The following is a 21,439-nucleotide window of genomic DNA, read 5'->3' on the forward strand; positions in this document are numbered from 1 at the left end:
CCCCTCTGCTTGTGCTCTCTCATTATAAATAAATAAATAAATAAATAAATAAATAAATAAATAAATTTTTAAAAGTATATTAATATAATTAGATGGTTATAATAGATTTTTAGAATCACTTATTCCATCGTTCTTACTATTCACCTGGAGATTCTGAGGGGAGATATGACTATATATATATATATATATAGATTATATATACATACACATATTATATGTATATGCAACTCTCAAGCCAAAGTTAAGTGGTAATAAATAGTAAATCAATTGTTAGCAATCCTATATGCTCCATATATGTCATGCATTTGCTAAATGCTTTTCATATATTTACTGATGCATTCCTCCAACAACGCTACAATGAAAGTACTATTATTATCCTCCTTTTACTCATGATAACTGAGACAAAATCAGTTAAGAGAGTAGACAATGCTCACCTAGATAGTGGAATCTGGATTTAAACAAAGGCTATCTTGATCTAGGTTACAAACTACTAAATCCTTCATAATTTTGCACTTCAATAAATAAACGGTGAGAATGGTCCTGCTGGGATTGCTTACCTGGAAGATTCTTATTTCCCCTTGTCCAAAATTTACATCAAAAGGCTTTAGTGAATATTTGTTAGTAAGCATCAGTGTTCCAGATGCTGTGGATCCAAAGACAAAAAAGTCAGAACCTCTGATCTTGGGGAATTTGCAGGGGAGATAGAAAAGTAAACAAGAGCTACCATTAAATAGGGTAATGTATGCTTTATTATTTTTTATTTTGTATATTTTTTATTGGAGTTCGTTTTGCCAACATATAGTGTAACACCCAGTGCTCATCCCATCAAGCCTATTGTACCTATTACTCTCTTTTAATATGTGCTTTAATGAAACGCCAGGACACCTGCACCCCGATGTTTATAGCAGCAATGTCCACAATAGCCAAACTGTGGAAGGAGCCTCGGTGTCCATCAAAAGATGATGGATAAAGACGAATACAATAGATAAATACATTGTATTCTATGTATACAATGGAATATTACTCAGCCATTAGAAACGACAAATACCCAGCATTTGCTTTGACGTGGATGGAACTGGAGGGTATCATGCTGAGTGAAATAAGCCAACCGGAGAAGGACAAACATTATATGGTCTCATTCATTTGGGGAATATAAATAATAATGAAAGGGAATAGAGGGGAAGGGAGAAGAAATGGGTAGGAAATAGCAGAAAGGGAGACAGAACATAAAGACTCCTAACTCTGGGAAACAAACTAGGGGTGGTGGAAGGGGAGGAGGATGGGGGGTGGGGGTGACTGGGTGATGGGCACGGAGGGGGGCACTTGACGGGATGAGCACTGGGTGTTATTCTGTATGTTGGCAAATTGAACACCAATAAAAAATAAATTTATTATTAAAAAAATAAAAAAATAATATGTGCTTTAAAAGAGAGTAATAGGTATGATAGGCTCATGGAGAAGGGTGTGTGATGTTAGTGCCACCATGAGGTGAAGGGAAGATACACAAAAATTATTTCCTTGAAGGCATGAGTATTTGAGTTGAAATTCAAATGCTGAATAAAGGCAAGTCGTATTTACATAGAATTATTGTGGTTAAAGTGATGATTCTAGAGATGAAAAGGGTGATGTGATGATTCATAGACTGAATGAAAACACCACTGCTATCAGAATTTCTTATTTTTCTTTCCAAAAATAATGTTGTTTGCTTTCTCATTCACATGAAGATGAACAAATGTTCCAGTTATGTTGCCATAAAAAAAAAAATGTCTTTTACCCTCAAGCTGGTATAGGGATCTCAGAAAACACCTTACTTATTTTCCTCCACATTTTAGTTTTCCTTGTGAGACCCAAGCTCAAGCTCACGGACCTGACCATTACCCACTTAGCTATAATCCATATAATGATGCTCTTCACCATGGGGTTCTTGGTGTCTGCAGACATTTGGAGACACAGGGTATCCAGTGACTTCAAATGTAAAGTTATTGTCCTCCTTAACAAGGTACTAAGGGGACTCTCTATTTGTACTACATGCTTGTTGAGTGTGCTTCAGGCTACCAGCAGCCCCGCAGCCCTGGGCGGCTAAATTCAAACTTAAATCCCATCCTGTGTTTATCTCTCTTCTTATGGGTCCTGACATATCCATCTGTAGCAACCTGTTCCTCTGTACTTTGGCCACATCCATTGAGACCCAGGCTAGTCTTTGGTTCCTCGCTGAGCACTGTTCCTTTTTGCCCATAATCTATATCCACAGGGACTTCTTTTTCACACTGAAGGCATTTAGAGATGTCTTCTTCATGGGTCTTATGGTCCTGTCAAGGGGATACACGATAATTCTCTTGTGCAGACATAAACAGCAGTCAGAGCATCTTCACAGCAAAAGTCTCCTTCCAAAAAGCTCCCCGGAAAAAAAGGGCTACTCAGACAATTCTGCTGCTGATAAGTTGTTTTGTGATCATATATTGTGTGGACTTCATCATTTCATTTTCCACGGGCATGACATAGACAAATGACCCAATCCTGGTATGTATCCGGATGCTCATGGTCAATGGCCATGACACAGTCCCTTGGTGCTAATCAGTGCTGAGAAACAAATAATAAAAATTATGCAAACCATGTGGGGGAGAAAAGGTCAGGGTTTAACAAAACAGCAATAGAAATATCTTAAGAAAAAATGTTTCCACTCTCATTAGAACAATCTTATGTTTCACAGAATTTTCTCTCTGAAAAAAATTGATTAAACATGGGGTTATAAATTTTCTGTTGTAACATGGTAATCTTAATATATATGGCTAAAAAGTAAATTGTAGATAATTTGGGCAGTCTTTTTTTTTAAAGATTTTATTTATTTATCCATGAGAAACACACACACACAGAGAGAGAGAGAGAGAGAGAGAGAGAGAGAGGCAGAGACACAGGCAGAGGGAGACGCAGTCTCCCTATTCAAAGAGCCTGACACAGGACTCGATCCCAGGGCTCCAGGATCACACCCTGGGTGGAAGGCAGGCACTAAACTGCTGAGCCACCCAGGGATCCCCTGGGCAGTCTTTTTTTCAGAATTATGTTGTCTTTATGAAAATTCTTTTTAGGAAAAAATAGTTTCTTTATCTTTATCTTTTAAGGAAAATTCCTTCCACTCTTGGTGGTTTTAATTTCTTGTATTAAAGTATCCCATATTTTCACTAAAATTTGTCTACATGTGGATATCCTTACTACATTTATATTGTTATGTGTGTCTTATCAAGGCTCAATCAATGTACTTCCTGAGAAGTTTTATATCTTTATCACCTCAAATACTTGTTTTCCTTTTCCTCACTATTTGTGAAGTTCCAATTCAGTGTGTTAAAACTTATTATTTTTTCTCTATTCCTTAATCTTTTTCATATTTTCCACCTCTATTTCTATGAACTACATCCTGAATAACCTCTTTAGTCTAATATTCTAGTTCACTAATTCTCTCTTCAACTGTGTTTAAACAGCTATTTCACATATCCATTACTAGTATATTATATTTATTTTATTTTTTTGTTCCTAAGAGTTAGTTTCATTTGTTGTTTTTTAATCCACCTGGTAGTATTTTAAAATTATGTATTTTCTTCATATTTCATTATTTTTTGTATGTTTGTATGTCTTTAAGCATTTAAAAATGTCTCACTCAAAAAAAATAAAAAATAAAAAATAAATAAAAATGTCTCACTCTACCTAATAACCAATACCTGATATCCATGGAAATATAATTCCACTCTAGTTTTTGAGGGATATTCTCAGCAATTTAAAATTATGGTTTCATATTTGGCAAATATTAATTCATAGGGAAACCCAACATACTAGTTGAGCCGTATTTATGCAGAGAGGATTTGAATTTTCTCCCTCCTCATATATGGCACAGAGGAATTTTCAGATTAATCTTTTGTTTTGATTTTTCTGGACTCTATACACATGGGGATAAATTTGAACTCTAAGCCAATATGAAAGCAAGATTTTGTTCCCCAAAAGAAGCCAACAAAGTGGCAGAATAATTTCATTGTTAAATTCCTTTATCAGATTTTCCTAGCTCACATTTTTGCTAAAGACTTCAATCCTTATAAACACAGGCTTTGTGTAGGAGTCCTCATCCCTCCTTTCTGCCTTATGTGGATTCATGACATTGTCTCCTGTCTGTGTATAACTGTTAAGATCCACATTTCCAGGTTCGGTAAATAACTCCAGAGGAGCCCCAGCTTCTCAGTTTTGGATCCCTCTTCATGTTTAACCCCCTGAGGATTTCCCACACTATTTTGTAAACTATTATGCATTTTTAAAGGTTGCTTTACACATGGCTTATAACACATTAGTGATGGAAAGTTCTTCCGTGTTTCTAGTCTGTTATAGTACCAGAATAACCACTACTTGTATATGAAAGAAAAACCTTTTAGACGAACTATATAATACTTTTTAGGCCATAGTGTCTCATGAGAAATACAAATTTTGTGATGTCCTTACAAATGCTTCAAAAAAAAGTTCCAAGGGTCTGTTTCCATTTTTACCTCTTAATTTGAGAAATAGTATGTTAAATTATTAATTATTATTATTTTAAACAGAATTAACCCTATTAAAACCACTTCTCAGCTTATAAAAAAAATGGGAGTCTATTCATATATTTGAAGCCCCTGTGCATCTTTCTCTAAATGCATTGAACCAAAACAACAAAAAATAAAAAGCTTCTCCCAAATGAATTGCTATCTTCATTATTATAATTATTTTCCTTTTCATTATTTTATTGTTGCCATATATGTCAATGAATATATCATTAAGATATGTAGTTTCTTTCACAGATTATTATATATGTAGATAATTCTTGATAAAGTCACAATAGTTTATTTTTGCTTTTGTTTCCCTTGCCTCAGGAGATATGTCTAGTACAAAGTTGCTGTGGCCAAGGTCAGAGGTTGCTCCCTGTGTTCTCCTCTAGGATTTCTTGTTTCACATTTAGGTCTTTCATCTATTTTGAATTTATTTTTGAGTATGATATAAGAAAGTGGTCCAAGTTCATTCTTTTTTTGTATGCTGCTGTCCAGTTTTCCCAACACCTTTTGTTGGAGAGACTGTCTTTTTCCATTGGATATTCTTTCCTGCTTTGTCAAAGATTAATTAACTATACAGTTGTGGGTCCATTTCTGGGTTTTCTATTCTGTTCCACTGATGTATATATCTGGTTTTGCCAGTACCATACTGTTTTGATCACTAGAGCTTTGTAATATAGCTTGAAGTCCAGAATGATGATGCTTCCAGCTTTGCTTTCTTTTTCAAAATTGCTGTAGAAATTCTATATTCATTCCTGGTGACTTGGTTCCTATGCTAAGCCTTGTGTTTTGAGAATATCCTTGATGCAGGAAGCTGTAGTTCATCAGCATTTCCATGGAATGGCATCACAAGAATATAACGAAATGTCTTTATCCAATCTTCTGGACTATGTGCAAGGCTCCTCTGAATATTACTCTGGGTGTTTCCTGGTCACATGTATAATATTTTCTCTAGGGTGCATTCCATTGAGACAATTTGCTTATTCCTAAATTATGTCTGTGTTCATTTGCATTAGTTTATACTAAAGTGCTTTCCAAGTGGTTCTATAAATTTACCTCCTATATCTGCAAGTGTGTAAGAGTTTTCATTCTAGCCAACACTATGATCAAAGTTTTAAAATTTCTCCAATCTGGTGAGTTTGAAATTATATCTTATTTTATTTTTGATTTTGTACTTCCTTAATAATGAGGATAAATATATTTTCAAATTCACATTAAACATTCTTGTTTCTTTTTCTCTGAATAGCCTGTTCATATGTTTTGCCCATTTTCCCACTGGGCTGTTTGTAGTTTTATTATTAGGAGTCCATTTGATATTCTGTTATCAATCATTTGCCAATTACATACACTACAAATATCTTCTCCTAGCTTGCAGCTTGTGTTTTACCCTGTTCATGGTATCTTTTTCCTTTTTTTAAAATTTTTATTTATTTATGATAGTCACACAGAGAGAGAGAGAGAGGCAGAGACATAGGCAGAGGGAGAAGCAGGCTCCATGCACCGGGGGCCTGACGTGGGATTCGATCCCGGGTCTCCAGGATCGCGCCCTGGGCCAAAGGCAGGCGCCAAACCGCTGCGCCACCCAGGGATCCCCCTAGTCAGTTTCTATAACTGACCCTTAGGCCATTTGCTTTTTCTCTTCCTGCACTTTAAATTCCCACTCTTACATTTTAAATTCACCAGTAAAAATGAACCCATGAAACCCTAGGCCCCACCCTCAACTCTGATAAAAGCAGAACCCTAGGCCTGCTTACTCCCTCTCTGACCTTCTCTCCCACTTTCCCCCCAACTTCACTGTGTGGCACATTATAATTTCAGGTTCCCTAAGTAATAAGCTTTTTGAAAAATTTTTCCAGTTTCCTGATGGTTACTGATGCAGGAGATCTTGCAAACATATAAGAAACATAAGGGCTGGTCCAGCCACAACTGTGGTTATTGATAAGATGCACTGAGCACCAAACAGCCCTACTATCTTCCTAATGCCCAATTTTGAGGAACTATGTGCTTTTTCTGCCCTCTCTGGCTGATAAGAGGAAAAAGTCTTTCTACTTACATCACACTAACAAGTGATTTCGACAAGTACAATTCTGGGCCTGTATCAGATCCTGAAAGTTATATGTGAAATTATCTAATGCATGTGACTTTTCTTTGGTTCTTCCTGGTGAATGAAAAGGCTTTTATTTTTATTTTTTAAAGATTTTATTTATTTATTCATAGAGACACACACACAGAGAGGCAGAGATACAAGCAGAGGGAGAAGCAGGCTCCACACAGAGAGCCTGACATGGGACTCGATCCAGGGTCTCCAGGATCACGCCCTGGGCTGCAGGTGGCGCTAAACCGCTGCACCACCGGGGCTGCCCAAGGCTTTTATTTTTATATAAGGGCTCCTTTCTAGTAGTTTGGGCTACTAAAATGTTATTATCTTAATAACATTTATGGGTTACCAAAATGTTAATATTTATAGTCATAGAAATTACTGAGAACAGAAACAATGCAAGCAGAACAATATTCTGCTAAGAAGCATGACTGATAAGCTGCACCAGCCTGCATCACAAAATAAGAAAACAGACAGAAAACACTGCATGTGTGGGTAGCTGGTGCCAATCACTGTGATTCTGAGTCACGGCTTCCATCTTACTTTCACTTGCTCTCACAGAAACTGCCTGCCATGTTATGAGCTGCCCTAAGCAGGGGCCTACATGGCCAGGAATTGAGGGAGGACTCTGGCAGACAGGCAGTGAGGAACTGAAGCCCTCAGCCCAACCACCCACAAGCAACCGAATTTTGCCCCAAACTACCTGAGTGATTTTGGAGGTCTGTCAAGCCTTGAGATGATCACAACCCTGCCTGACACCTCAATCACAGCCTCATGAGACTGAGCCATGGGACCCAGGTAAGCTGTGCCCAGACCCCTGACCAACAGAAGCTGTGAGATAATAAATGTTTGTTTCAAGCTGCTAAGTTTTAAAGTAATTTTTTACATGGCAATAGGTAACTAATACACCAGGGACAAATGAGGTATTGCTACATCCTGGCCTAAATTTGTCCTGCAGTTGCCTTGGGCTAGTTATCTAACCTCCAAGGGCTGCAGGTCCTTATCTTCAAGATGGGAAGAGCCTTCCCCACCTCACAAATTAACAGCAGTATCTGTATGAAGGATCTGCTCATTGCCAAACCAGCTGGCTTGCTAGGAATTCAACACAGAAAATTTTAACAGACTCAAACCAGCTTACCAGTATCTTCAAGGAAGAATTTCAGGGAGATTTCCATATTTCTATTTCCTTATCAAAAACATTTTTATTTTATTTTTTTTTTAATTTTTATTTATTTATGATAGTCACAGAGAGAGAGAGAGGCAGAGACATAGGCAGAGGGAGAAGCAGGCTCCATGTACCGGGAGCCCGATGTGGGATTCGATCCCGGGTCTCCAGGATCGCACCCTGGGCCAAAGGCAGGGGCCAAACCTCTGCGCCACCCAGGGATCCCCTCAAAAACATTTTTAATTAGTAAAAACAAAGGACACATTCAACATCAGGTAAAAATCATGTTTTCCTTTAATTGACTCTTTAATTCACACCGCTTCTCTTAGCTGCTACTTTGGTAACAATTAGGTCCCCACCTCTCAAGAACATTGCATCTGAACAGGCTGACACAGAACCAGTGTGAACACAGGCCCCAAACCAGGGCTTTTGGAATAACACAAACAGCAAAACCAGCCTTTCTCTTCACTCAGAAAGGGTTTATGAGTCAGAGGGTCTAAAGCTCCAATTTCCAAACACAGAAAACATGGGAGCTCAACGTAAAAATTAAAACCAAAATGTATCAGAAATGAAATATAGTACCTCCTCATATACTCAAGGTCAAGATGGTTCTTGAGAAATAAGTATCTGAGCATCTGGCCTCTTGTATTAGGAATGGCCCCAGTCCAGCATTTTTAAAGGAAGATGGTTTTGTTTCTATTTCATTTCCCAAAGGGGTATAAAAATCTACTAAAAGGGATATAATCAATCAGAATAAATCAGCTCACTCACAAGACACTCTCAGATAATGATTTTTGGTTGCTGAGTATAGTCAGCACATTATTTTCAAAGTGGCAAAATTCAGGGTAATCTGAGAATTCAAAAGTGACAGCTACATTTGCTGATAGGTTTATGTGAGACACACATACATTTTTTCCAGTGTATATGTCAAAGGACCAAGATCCCTGATCATCAATATAAGTTATTTTGTACATTATATAGTGCACAGAACAACAGAGGGAAAGACACTTTCTCGGAGAATGACCAAAAGGCATTTTGCAAAAGGTTCTTATCACTCTGAAGCAGTAGGACTGGAGCCCAGTGCCTTGTGGCCTTTATTAGCTTGACCCCTCCTCTTCTTTGGTTGTAGTGGCCTCAGTGGCAGCTGTCTCTTCTAAACGTTCTGCTGGCTTCTTCTCCTCTTCCTCCTCTTCGTCCTCCTGGGGATAGAGGTCGGGATATTTCTGCATGCATTCCTGCATGGCCCGGAACTGGTCTACACAGTCTGACCCCTTGACATCCTCTGTGCTATAGTGGAAGCAGGAAAAGGCTGACTTGAACTGTTCCCCACAGGGGCCACTGGCCATTCCCCCAAGGCACGGGCAGTTCCAGTTAATGTCTCCATTTGGCAGGATCAATCCTAGAACAGGAAGATGGGCAAGGAAAAGGTGAGACAGGCTCTTAAAGGTCTCTGAAAAAGCAAAACCAAGTCCAGTACTCAAAAGCTACTCGGGAGGTACAGAACAGTAGGAACTGCTGCCTGGTACACCCTTCCCTGTGAATCTACAATTCAATTTGGATTGGGTTCAAATGCTTGGTGCAAATGCAGCATCCTTTGGCTTGGCTGGAGAGAAGCCATCATTGGCAACTTTCTCCATGCACTATATATTCTCAGTAGCCTCCCAGTGCAATGGCTGTGGCTGTGCTCCAGAGCTAAACACTGGAAACCATTTAATCCAAAGAACAAGCCATCATTGGGTTGGTTAACAAGAAGCCTTTTCAAAGCCCCAACACTTTGAGCTAGGTATTGATCTTCTTTTGTTCTCTGCTCTGCTCCCGTTCAAATGATCAGGACCAGACCACCCCGTCAAGCCCCTCTGGCTCTACAACCATCCTCAGAAGCTCAGCTCAGTGTGAGGACTGGCAAAGAGGAGTCTAAGCCTTCTGCACCAACAGGAAGATGTCCAAGACATGTTGTGTAAGGACAAAGCTGGTGGCATACCAGATGATGTGGTTCTAGTCTCATAACAGTGAAAATCTAGAGGGATGTTAACCATATGAACCAAACTGCTAAACAGCACATGTGTATCAGGGTGGGGTGCACCTACAGACTGACTATCAGTTGCAATATTCTATAGGCCCCCCTACGTTTGAATTCTACCCTTTCTTGTCTTTGAACCTTATTCACATCTAAATAGTATTTCCTGGGGGCACCCCAGGTGGCTCAGCGGTTTAGCGCCTCCCTTCAGCCCAGGGCGTAATCCTGGAGACCTGGGATGGAGTCCCACGTCGGGCTCCCTGCATGGAGCCTGCTTCTCCCCCTGCCTATGTCTCTCTCTGTGTGTGTGTGTCTCTCATGCATAAATAACTGAAATCTTAAAAAAAAAAAAAGTATTTCCTGGTTTTCCAAAATGCTTTCAAGATGATGGCTTCATTTCCTTTTGTAATAGACAGGGAAATAGGATTCATATAGAAGTTTCTTACCTGCTTTTACAGGACCGAGGGCACTCTGTTAAGACTCTAAAATGCCCGGTGAAATTACACAGTTTTTCACTCCAACCAAGTACTAAGGCATGGCACTCTGAGTTAGTGTCCAAAGTCCTTGGCCTAAGCTGAACCCTGCCTCTTCATTCTAGCTCAGAAAACTTCAATGATCAACAGATCTGCGGCTGCAGTTCCTTACTTATAAAATGGGCTAACAGTGGGCATCTCAGTGGGTAGCACATCCCCAGCAGGCAATTCACCACTAGACCATCAGCAGCTGCAGGGCATGTACTCAAGTACCAAACTACCTGTGGTAAAACACAGTCTTTTTGACAACCTTCTTCAATATGTACTACAAATCACAGTTTGCACATGAAATTTTTGTCGTGCAATGGAGTCTAGTCAGGACTACAGCCAGGGCCCAAAGGATTCCCAGAGCCCAAGCTATCTCCCCCACATCTTACCACCTCTCCCTACGCAGGCCAGCATGGTACAGGTACATCTGTACACCTCAGAGATATTATGGGTTAGGTCACAGACACCACAATAAAGCCAGTATCACATAAAGCATATCAAATTACTTTCTTGGTTTCCTGGTGCATAGGAAAGCTATGTTTGTACCACAGTGTAGTGTATTCAGTGCATAATAGCATTATGTCTAAAAAACACTGTACATACATTAAATGAAAATACTTTATTGCTAAAGAATGCTAACCATAATCTGAGCTTTCAACGAATTGTAAATTTTTGCTCGTGGAAGTCTTGCCTGGATGTTGATGGCTGCTGACTGATCAGGGTGGTAGTTGCGGCAATTTCTTAAAATAAGACGACAATGAAATTTGCTGCATCGACGAACTCTTCCTTTCATGTAGCATGTGATGCTGTTTGATAGCATTTTACCCCCCAGCAGAACTTCTTTCAAACTGAAATCAATCTGCTTTATCAACTATTCTAAGTCTTTAGTTGTCATTTCAACCATCTACATAGCATCTCCACCAGATGTGGACACCTAAAGAAACCACTTTCTTTGTTAATCAGAAGCAACTTTTCACCTGATAAAGTTTCTTTTTTTTAAATTGAAATATAATGAACATACAGTGCTATATTTCTTTTCAGGTGTACAATATATATAATTCTATACCCTTCTCAATGTCATCAGGGTAAGTATACTCTTAATCCCTTTCACCTGTTTCACTCCATCCCCAGAAATCATCAGTTAAAGCATGATCATGAGATCGAAGCAGTTCAGTCATGCCTTCAGGCTCTACTTTTTTTTTTTAAGATTTTATTTATTTGAGAGAGAGAGTGTGAGAGAGAGCATGAGCAGGGGGGAGGGGTAGAGGGAGAAGCAGATTCCCTGCTGAGCAGGGAGCCTAATGTGGGACTCGATCCTGGGACTCTAGGACCATGACCTGAGCTGAAGGCATGGACTGAGCTCCCAGATTCCACTTCTAATCTCCAGTTCTCTTGCTATTTCCTCCACATCTGCAGTTACTTCTTCCCCTGAAGTGCTGAACCTCTTAAAGTCCTCCATGAGGCTTGGAATCTGCTTCTTCCAAGTTCCTGTTCATGTTGATATTTTGACCTCTTCCCATGCATGAATGACCAATGTTCTTAATGGCATCTAGGATGGTGAATCCTTTCCAAAAAGATTGACTTCGATTGATTTCACCCAGATCCATCAGAGGAATCACTATCTATGGCCCCTATAGCCTTATGAAATGTATTTCTTAAAACAGTAAGACTTGAAATCATGACTCTTTGACCCCTGGGCTGCAGAATGGATGTTGTGGTAGCAGGCATGAAAACAACATTCATCTTGTACATCTCCACCAATGTTCTTAGGTGACCAGGTGCATTGTCAGTGAGAAGTAATATTTTAAAAGGAATCTTTTTTTTCTGAGCAGTAAGTCTTAATACTGGGCTTAAAATTTTCAGCAAGCCACGTTGTAATAAAAGTCCTGTCATCCAGGGTTTGTTGTTCTATTTATAGAGCACAGGCAGAGGATTTTTAGCATAATTCTTAAGGGCCCTGGGATTTTTGGAATAGTGAGCACTGGCTTCAACTTCAAGTCTGCATTAGTCCCTAATAAGAGTGCCCATCCTTTGAAGCTTTGTTTTTTTTTTTTTTTCCTTTGAAGCTTTGAAGCCAGGCACTGACTTCTCTTCTGTAGCTATGAAAGCCCCAGATGGCATCTTCTTCCAACAGAAGGCTGTTTCATCTACGTTGAAAATCTGTTTAGTGAAGCCACCTTCATTAATGATCTCAGCTAGATCTTCTGGATGACTTGCTGCAGCTTCTGTATCAGCACCTGCTGCTTCACTTTGCACTTACATGTTACAGAGACGGTTTCTTCCTTAACCCTCAACAACCACCTCTGCTAGCTTCACATTTCTCTTCTGCAGCTTGCTCACCTGTCTCAGTCTTCATGGAATTAAAGAGTTAGGGCCTTGCCTCCATTAGGCTCTGGCTTAACAGAATGTTGTGGCTGGTGTGATCCTCCCTCCAGACCACTAAAACCTTCTTCCTATCAGCAATGAGGCTGTTTCACTTTCTTATCATGTGTTCACTGGAGTAGCACTTTTAATTTCTTTCACAAACTTTTCCTTTGCATTCAAGACTTGACTAACTGGTATAAGAGGCCGAACTTTCGGTCTATCCTGACTCCTGACATGCCTTCCTCACTAAGCTCAATCACTTCTAACTTTTGATGTGATGTGGCAAGCTGCACAACCTCCCCTCTCAAACACTTAGAGGCCACTATCGGTTATTAAGTGGCCTAATAATACTGCCATGTCAGGGAATGGGGAGACCCGAGGAGAGGGAGAGACAAGGAAGAGCCAGTTGGTAGAAAAGTCAGAACATATATTGATTAAATCATAACATTAATTGATTAAATTCCCCATCTTACACGGTTTGTGGCACCCAGAACTGCAATAGATCATCAATCACAGTTAGTCCATGGCTGGGAAGGACACCTGAGAGCCCAACATTGGCCAGGACAAAATGGGAAAGGAATTTTGGGCATTCTCCCCAGGAAGGGTCTGTGGGTCCCCAGGAGGCCTGTGTCACTTACCATGCTCTTCATACGGATCGTTGGGATCATCAGCCACCAGCTCTGCATTGCTCGGAGTTTCATGGTCCTCTTTGGTCACAAATATGATTCGATCCTTCCCTAGTATTTGGAGAATAGAGAAAGAAACATCTCACTCAAGAGCAGCCAAGCTGCCCCAAACCCAAAAAAAAAAAGCCACACAAACCAAGTTTTAAGACTGTCCTATGCAAAACCCCAAAGCGAGGGGACCATCAAACTGCCCTCCCTGAGCTGCATCACTGAGTCTGTATGATGGTCTAGCAGCCACTTCTACTCCGTGCCTGCAACCAAAACAGTAAATCCACCAGGTCATGGTGAGGAAGAAGATGCCATATGCACCCTCCAGGGAGGAGATGAAATGCCTGATCTAATGAAACGCAGCTGCTTCTAGTCCACAGATTTGATTACTCTGGTGCAACAACTTTTTCCCTCTTCCCATCAAGAAAGGGGCAGTCCCATCTCAGAACGCCCATGGCATTCCAACTGTCCCCATTATGTCCCATCAACCCATGAAGGCCGCATCAACCTATCGTGTCTCCTATCCTCCCCAGGCCCAGCAGGGAGCTGCAAGCTTGCCAGCCTTCAGACAACTCTAATGGAATGAAGATGACTTGTGAGGGCCTTCGCAGTACCTGCCACTGGGCACCCCACCCTGCTCCACTAGGGCTCGAATGAATGTGGGTGGAAGGTTTGGGAAAAATGTATGCAGGGAAAGACTTGTCTCTAGCCCCCCATGGGCTTACCCACACCATTCAGAATGCACACAAAGTCTGAAGAGAGAGAGCTTTGACAAGAGGAGACAGCAGTGATGTGGGTGACCGGCCAGCATCCCCTCGCAGCCCACTTGGCTGATGTAGTCACTGAAGTGTGTCCAAGAAGGTGCCGGGTGGGAGATTATAACCGGCCTCTGAAAGGCCCAGGACACAGGTAGCCCCACAATTAAGCACCCACAAGACTCCCTCTGGCCTCTTGGCCCCTAATCATGGCCAAAAAGAAGGGGTCACTATGGTGGAGAATGCTGTGGCCATTCCCCACGACCCATGAGGCCTGGGGCTGTTTCCCAACTCGTGGAATGACTGGGGGAGGAGAGATCATTTCATGAAGTGCTGATGTTAGCCACTTCTATGACAATCTGCAGTCTGTTATTTTTTAGAACAATCACCAAACCTAAACATAACAGGCTGAGCGGCAGGGTCAGCAGGAGGCCCTGCAAGGAGTAGCATCGCGAAGCCAGCGCTTCATGTGAACCCTGTGAACCGATCAGGCCAGAGCCCCCGGCCCTATGTGCCTGGCTGCTAGGGGGTCCTGAGCCTCCTGAGTGGTGGGAGCCAACTGCATGCTGTGTGAGGAGTGTCTCCTCATGGGAGGCTTTGTGGGCACAGGAACGGGAATCAGTGTTGACTGAACTGGGATGGGTGTGATCCATGGCTTTTTATACATCAGAAAACCAGCCCGGAGTGGTTACTCAAAATCAACCAGCCGGCAATGGCAAGGCAGGAACCCTCCGGCTCTCTCCCCTGCACCTTACAGCTGTCCACATTACTTTACCTTCCTAGAGCCAGTGGCCATCAGCTAACTACACAGCAGGAATCTGATATTCCTGTTGTGGTTGGGAGCACTTTGTCTTCAGCACCCTACACACTCTGCATGTCATCAGTTTTCCCTGTAGTCCCTGGAGGGCAGACTGGGGCCAGCATGTCAGCTAGCTCCTGCCGTCCCATCACTAGCCTGAGAGGAGCCAAGAGGAGCCCCATTTTATAGGGGTGAGCCTAAGGCCCTAGGAAATAATGTGCCTGAGCTCGCACCAGTCTGGAATTTGAACCCAGCTCTGTGTGTCTCCAAAGGCCATGCTGTGGGGATCCTTTACCTAGGCCCACCATGTCCCCTACCTCAAGACACACAAGCATAAAAACAACAGGTGACACAGGGTCCTGAACATGATTCAGACACTGTCCTGAAAGCTTTGTGTGTTTAGGGCAGGAATAAATGTTTTGTACAATAAAGCCCCAAGAAGCTTAGAATCAAGAGAATGTTTGCTGAGTGAATAAATGGGAGCTTTCTTCTAGGCTACTGGGTGCTCACCTGGGGAAAGGCAAGGACAAATTCAGTGACCCTATGACTACCCATTCTCATCCAAGAGATGTGGGACAACGGGACCTCATCTGGAATGGGATGGGAGACACCTGGCATTTAAGACTTCTCCAGGTCTCATCCAAACTGGCTGTTGGACAAGGCCTTTGTCAGTGGCCCAGAGTGATAGCTACAATGGGGGCAGATGCTGGGCCTGCAGAAGCATGGCTCTCAGAGCTGCTGGCATTTTCTCTCAGTATTGCAGCTGCTTTCCCTTCACATTTAGAAAAGTTCAGTCACATGTTTGTTAAGAGAGACCAAGGAAAAAGATGTGGGTCCACTCCACCGCACTGGGCTGGAATATTTAGGGAACAGGCGTGGGGAAAGTACTGGAGCTAAAGCCAGAGCCACACTTCCAGAGACAACTGTTCAGGGGACAGAGGGAAGGCACCCTTCTATGCCTCCACAGGGTCTCCCTCACAGGGTAACAGACAGTTAAGGATGGCCAACCCTTGGCACACTTGGCAACTGGGCCTCCAGCCCACCCGTGGTGCTGCCGTCCCATGAGCAGCTCCTGCCTGCGTGTCACATGGGAGCTCTCCCTCCATGCGCTCAGCTGCAGTCCTGTCCCTGACTGTGAACTCCTAGGATGGGTGCCTCAACTCCTCTACCCAGCCAAGGCCACACAACTGGGGAGTGCACGAGAGGAAGCAAGGGCCTGTCCACCTGCTGCTCGTGTGAGAGCACCATAGGGCCCCCGTGGGTCTTTGACTGATGTTTGGTGGCCTGTCGGCATTGTCATCACACAAGCAAAATGAGCTTCATCTGGAAATCCTTCAGATTCTAAGAGCCTCAAGAGCAAAGTACTGGGTCTTGCTGCTCCTCACCTCCTCCACCAGTCTTTTTACTTAGTGGATGTTTATTTAAACATTTTAAATAAAGTTGCAGTTTATGGATACCTTTAGTTGATTATGGTGGCTTCACCTAAGTCTTACAGGCTTCACGGACAGAAATGAAGTGTGGGGAGAATGGGCCCGCTGAGCTCTGTCTGGCAGAAAAAGCAAGGATTCTGGGGATCCCTTGATGGCTCAGTGGTTTAGTGCCTGCCTTCGGCCCAGGGCGCGGTCCTGGAGTCCCAGGATCGAGTCTCACATGGGGCTCCCTGCATGGAGCCTGCTTCTCTCTCTGCCTATGTCTCTGCCTCTCTTTCTCTGTGTCTCTCATGAATAAATAAATAAAATCTTAAAAAAAAAAAAAGAAAGGAAGAAAAAGTAAGGATTCTGAGCCTCGCTGAGCAGCACTTTTCCTACCCTGGATGGATCTCTTGGTCTGTTCGGGCTGCTAAACCAAAATACCACCACTGAGGTAGTTTATAAACAGAAAGTTATTGCTCACAGCTTTGGAGTCTGCAAGTCTAAAATCAAGGCCCCAGCCTGGTCACCTTCTGACAAGGGCCCCTTCCTGGGTCACAGCAGCTGCCTTCTTGTTGTGTCCTCACAGGGTGGAAGGGGCTAGAGGTCTCTCCAGAGCCTCTTTTATGAGGGTATTCATCCCATATATGAAAGCTCCATCCTCAGTCCCTAAGCACCTCTCAAAGGCCCCACCTACTATCACCCTTGGAGGTCTGAATTTCAACCTATGAAATTGGGGGGACACATTCATACCCTAAAACTGGGGGAAAGAAGGTCCCCCAGGTGATCTATGGTTTCTGGGCAGGGATTTATCTTTGCATCCCTAATCCTGGTATCCAGATGGTGCTGTTTGTTACATGGACAAATAATAAGGGCTAGAAACCATCTGTAGAAAGAACAGAAGCACAGCTCTGAGCCTGAGACAGAAGCCCAGTTTTGGGAGGTCTGGCTCAGTGGCATCAATACCACAGAGCTTTAGGCCTGGGGTTCAAATCTGGACGTAAGCACATAACAGGCTGTGATCTCAAGCACCTTCTTATGGCCTCAGGAAACAGGTCCCCCAGCAGCTCATCCTCTTCCTCCCATGGTCAGGGCAAGAACCACAAGACTTTGCTTAAACAAAAGAGGTGAAGTGAGTTTCTGCTCTCACCTGAAATTCCACTCAAAAGACAGTAATTTTTTAAATGGCATTAAATGACAAGGATAGAATGGCCACAAAAAGAGATAATCACAGACTAGAAAGGTCAGTAAAGTTTGAGAAGTGGGCAAGCTGAGTGCAGAGTGCTCTCTGATCTAACAAAGCTGAGCCCAAAGTCACATGGAGGGGAAGTCAGCTAGAAGAAAATCCATTGTCACCCCTGGACCCTGGTAAGGGTCAGGAATCAGGGGCCGAAGTGCCCACTCTGAAAGCAGGACTTAAGGGTAAGGCTGAAAATAGGAAGACTGGGATCCCTGGGTGGCGCAGCGGTTTGGTGCCTGCCTTTGGCCCAGGGCGCGATCCTGGAGACCCGGGATCGAATCCCACATCGGGCTCCCGGTGCATGGGGCCTGCTTCTCCCTCTGCCTGTGTCTCTGCCTCTCTCTCTCTCTCTCTCTGTGACTATCATAAATAAATAAAAATTAAAAAGAAAATAAATGTTTAAAAAAAAAAAAAGAAAAGAAAATAGGAAGACTGATTGAACAGCTAGATACCAAGACACCTCCAATTCAGTAGTTTTTTCCATCCTTGACTCCTTTCTCTCAACCTCCATCTTCCAATCTGGTTGGCACTCTACTTTCAAATACAGGCAGAAAAATCTGCATCCCTCACCTCTAAGAGGCCATCTCCCACCAATTACTCTCTCCATCCCCATGCCCGCTTGCTTTTACTAGACACATAGGTGCACACCCACCTCTAGGCCTGGGCCTAGGCTGTCCTCACTTCTGGAAGCACTCTCCAGATATCTTCACAACCACTCTCTCCCTGCCTTCATACCTCCTGCTCACATGCCGCCTTCTCTGACTGCTCTCCATCTCCCTTGGCCTGGTTTTTTCCTCCAGTGCTTTTCCTCACCTGATGTTTTACCATATATTTGCTTACCCCTGTCACCCCTATGGAAGTGTCAGCTCTTCCTGGGCATGGATTTGTCTATTCCATTCACTGAAGTATCCCCAGAGCTTAGAACAGTGCCCAGAACATGGTGGGTAATCAAAATGTGTCAAACAAATAAATGTAGAACGGAGAAACCAAACTGAAGACCTCAGCAAAGAACAGGAAGACAGAATCATTACTACCATTCAGTAGATTACAGCAAAACAACCTTGGATGGGTGGTCTCATTGCTCCCAGAAAGGGGAACGGAATACACAGAATCTTTACATGTCAAAATCTTCAGCAGATCCAACCCGGAAAGAGTGCCCATCTCTTCCCCAATGCTAAGAAGCAGATCATGTCATCTGTGCTCACCAGCACCTGCTCAGAGGCTGGCACATCACCGGGGCTCAATAAATGTTTGCTGAGGAACTGGAGAAAGCAGACAGCAACAGAAAAGAGGAAACAAAAAGAAGGACTGGTGTAGCACTGATACAGAAAAGTGTGGGTGGTCTCAGGCCAGGGAGAAAGGCTGAGTCCACACTATGGAACACCTTGGATGCCAAAACTTTTGACCCGAAAGCTGGAGGGTGGGGGGGACCCTTGAAGTAAATTTGCACAGGCAAGTGACTGATTCAGAACTCAGAATGAAGAGCCAGCTGTGGGAAGAGCTGAAGGACAGAGGTATCAGGCAAAGTACAACCAAGATGCAAGTGTGGCTCAGCAATGATGGGGTAGTTAGAAAGCAGGCTGGAGAGGCACCTGGGTGGTTCAGGCGGTTAAGCTTCTGCCTTGGCTCAGGTCATGATCCCGGGGTCCTGGGATGGAGACCATGCATTGGGCTTCCTGCTTAGTGGGGAATCTGCCTCTCCCTCTCCATCTGCCGTTCCCCCTGCTTGTGCTCTCTCCCCCTCTCAAATAAATAAATAAAATCTTAAAAGAAATCAATCAACCAACCAGTCAGGCTGGAGCCATATAAGGTAGGGGCTTTCAATTCTCATCCCCAAATTAGAGACAGATCTTTGACCCAGAAAAAGATAAAGATCCATGTTTTGGTGGCAGATGGAAACTACCTTTCCTTCCCAAAAAAACCTGACTCCTAGATATCCTTACAGGCAAGGAGAGATCTTATTCGTCTGCATAGCCACATTATATCTAAAAAGCTCAAAATTATTTGCTAAATGAAGTAAATCAGAAACCCAGAGGGAAAAAAAAAAAGAAAAAAAAACAAGAAACCCAGAGAAAGAAAATTTAAAAAAAAAAGAGGTCTACTAACAAAGTGGTAAGGGCAGAGAGAACTTTTGTTCATGGCACCACTATTTATCCCTAAAAATAGTACTCAGGAGAGACATCAGTGAGTATTAGAAAATCATAGTATTATGGCTTTATGACCCCAGAAAGGAGTGGGTCCAAAAGCAGAATGAGGTACTGGGGAAAAAGCTTGACATTTTAGACTGAGCTGTTCTAACAGGATGTATGAAAGACCTTGGGTAGGTCATCTCCTCTGGTCTTCAGATCCCCGAAACAAACTAAGGGAACCAGACTGACTATTCACCAAAGAATTTCTGGGTGAGTTCCAACTCTCTGGGTAGCTTTACTTTCTCATGTGTCCACCATCCCTATCAACAGGCACAGACAAGATGCCCGTGAGTGATCTAAATGAATGAAGACCAACTTCTCATCTTACAAGACTGGAAACTGGGGCCTGGTTAGATGGCAGCTCAGGGACAGAAAGCTAGTTAGTGGCGGTGTGTGGGGAGGCCCTGGGACTCCTGGGTTCTTCAGCAGAGGTAGGAACAGATGAAGGAAAGTGGAGAGAGGTGGGAAGAGATGGGCACTTTGCTGGAGAAGTGGAGGTGGTGGTGGAGGTGGAGGTGGAGGAGGAGGTGGAGCTGGAGGTGGAGGTGGAGGTGGTGGAGGTGGTGGTGGAAGTGGAGGTGGAGGTGGTGGAAGTGGAGGAGGTGGTGGTGGAAGTGGAGGTGGAGGTGGTGGAGGTGGTGGAGGTGGTGGAGGAGGTGGAGGAGGTGGAGGAGGAGGTGGTGGAGGTGGAGGTGGTGGAGGTGGAGGTGGAGGAGGAGGTGGTGGAGGTGGAGGTGGAGGTGGAGGTGGAGGTGGTGGTGGTGCTGTTCCAGCTGAGAGCTCCTGGAATCCCAGAGGAACGAGACTGGGCGGTGATCAGACTGCGGAAGCTCGAACCCCAGCTCCAGGACCGACGGGGTCCGGTGCCTCAGGCGTAGCCGGCGCCCGGTCAATGCACCCGTGGGTGGCACTTTTAGCACTCCTGTACAGCGCGTGCGAAGGAAAACGCGCGACGTGTGGTTAAAAGCGGTAGTAAAAACAATAAATCCCCAATTACAAGCCAGAGGAAGCGGCTCAGCACTTCCCGTGCCCCCCCCAGTTTACAATGCTCCCACGTGCCGATCCTACTGAGGTCCGGGTTCGAGGCTCGGAGTGACCTTGGACCAGCCTCATTCCTCCCGGTCTCCGTTCTCTCATTTGCAAGGCGGAGGTGGCGGCCCCACCGCCAGGCCCTCCCAAGGGTCCCGAAGAGGGGGCCCCGGGCCGCGCCTGGAGCCGCCCGCGCCCGCAACGGGGTCGCGGGACGCCGGGGCCTGCACGGCCGCGGGGGGGGGGGGGGGGGGGGGGCAGCCCCGCATGTCCCCTGCAGGCCCTCGTAGGCCGGTCTCCATGGCAGCCCGACCTCCCTACCTTCCTGCCGGCAGTAGGCCATGGCTGCAGCCCCGGGGCTCAGACCTGGCGGCGGTAGCGGTGGCGGCGGCACAGGCGGCAGCGGGCTCACGCGGTGACCTCTTCTTAGGCAGGGCGGGCGGCTCCGAGGCCCACGCGGACCCGCCCCCTCCAGGCCTGCCCGCCGCGCGCCTGCCTCCGCGCCCTCCCAGCCCCAGCCCGGCCCCTCTCAGCTGGGAACTACATTCCCCAGGGATCCGCGCGCGGCTCGGGGCTCTCCGAGGCAGTAGGAACTACATATCCCTTAATGACTTGCGGTG

General features: G+C 44.2%; 1 protein-coding gene across 1 annotated transcript; it reads right to left on the reverse strand.

Moving 5' to 3' along the window:
- Positions 1–8,093: 8,093 nt before the first annotated feature.
- Positions 8,094–21,343, reverse strand: CHCHD4 (coiled-coil-helix-coiled-coil-helix domain containing 4). The gene is made up of 3 exons (XM_025991550.2): positions 21,141–21,343; positions 13,363–13,461; positions 8,094–9,221 (listed from the first exon to the last, which is right to left on the reverse strand). The coding sequence occupies exons 1-3, from the start codon at positions 21,160–21,162 to the stop codon at positions 8,920–8,922; spliced, it is 423 nt and encodes a 140-aa protein (XP_025847335.1). The 5' UTR covers positions 21,163–21,343; the 3' UTR covers positions 8,094–8,919.
- Between the last annotated feature and the right edge of the window lie 96 nt (positions 21,344–21,439).

Source organism: Vulpes vulpes, chromosome 9 (genome assembly GCF_048418805.1).
Source record: "Vulpes vulpes isolate BD-2025 chromosome 9, VulVul3, whole genome shotgun sequence".
NCBI lineage: Eukaryota > Metazoa > Chordata > Mammalia > Carnivora > Canidae > Vulpes > Vulpes vulpes.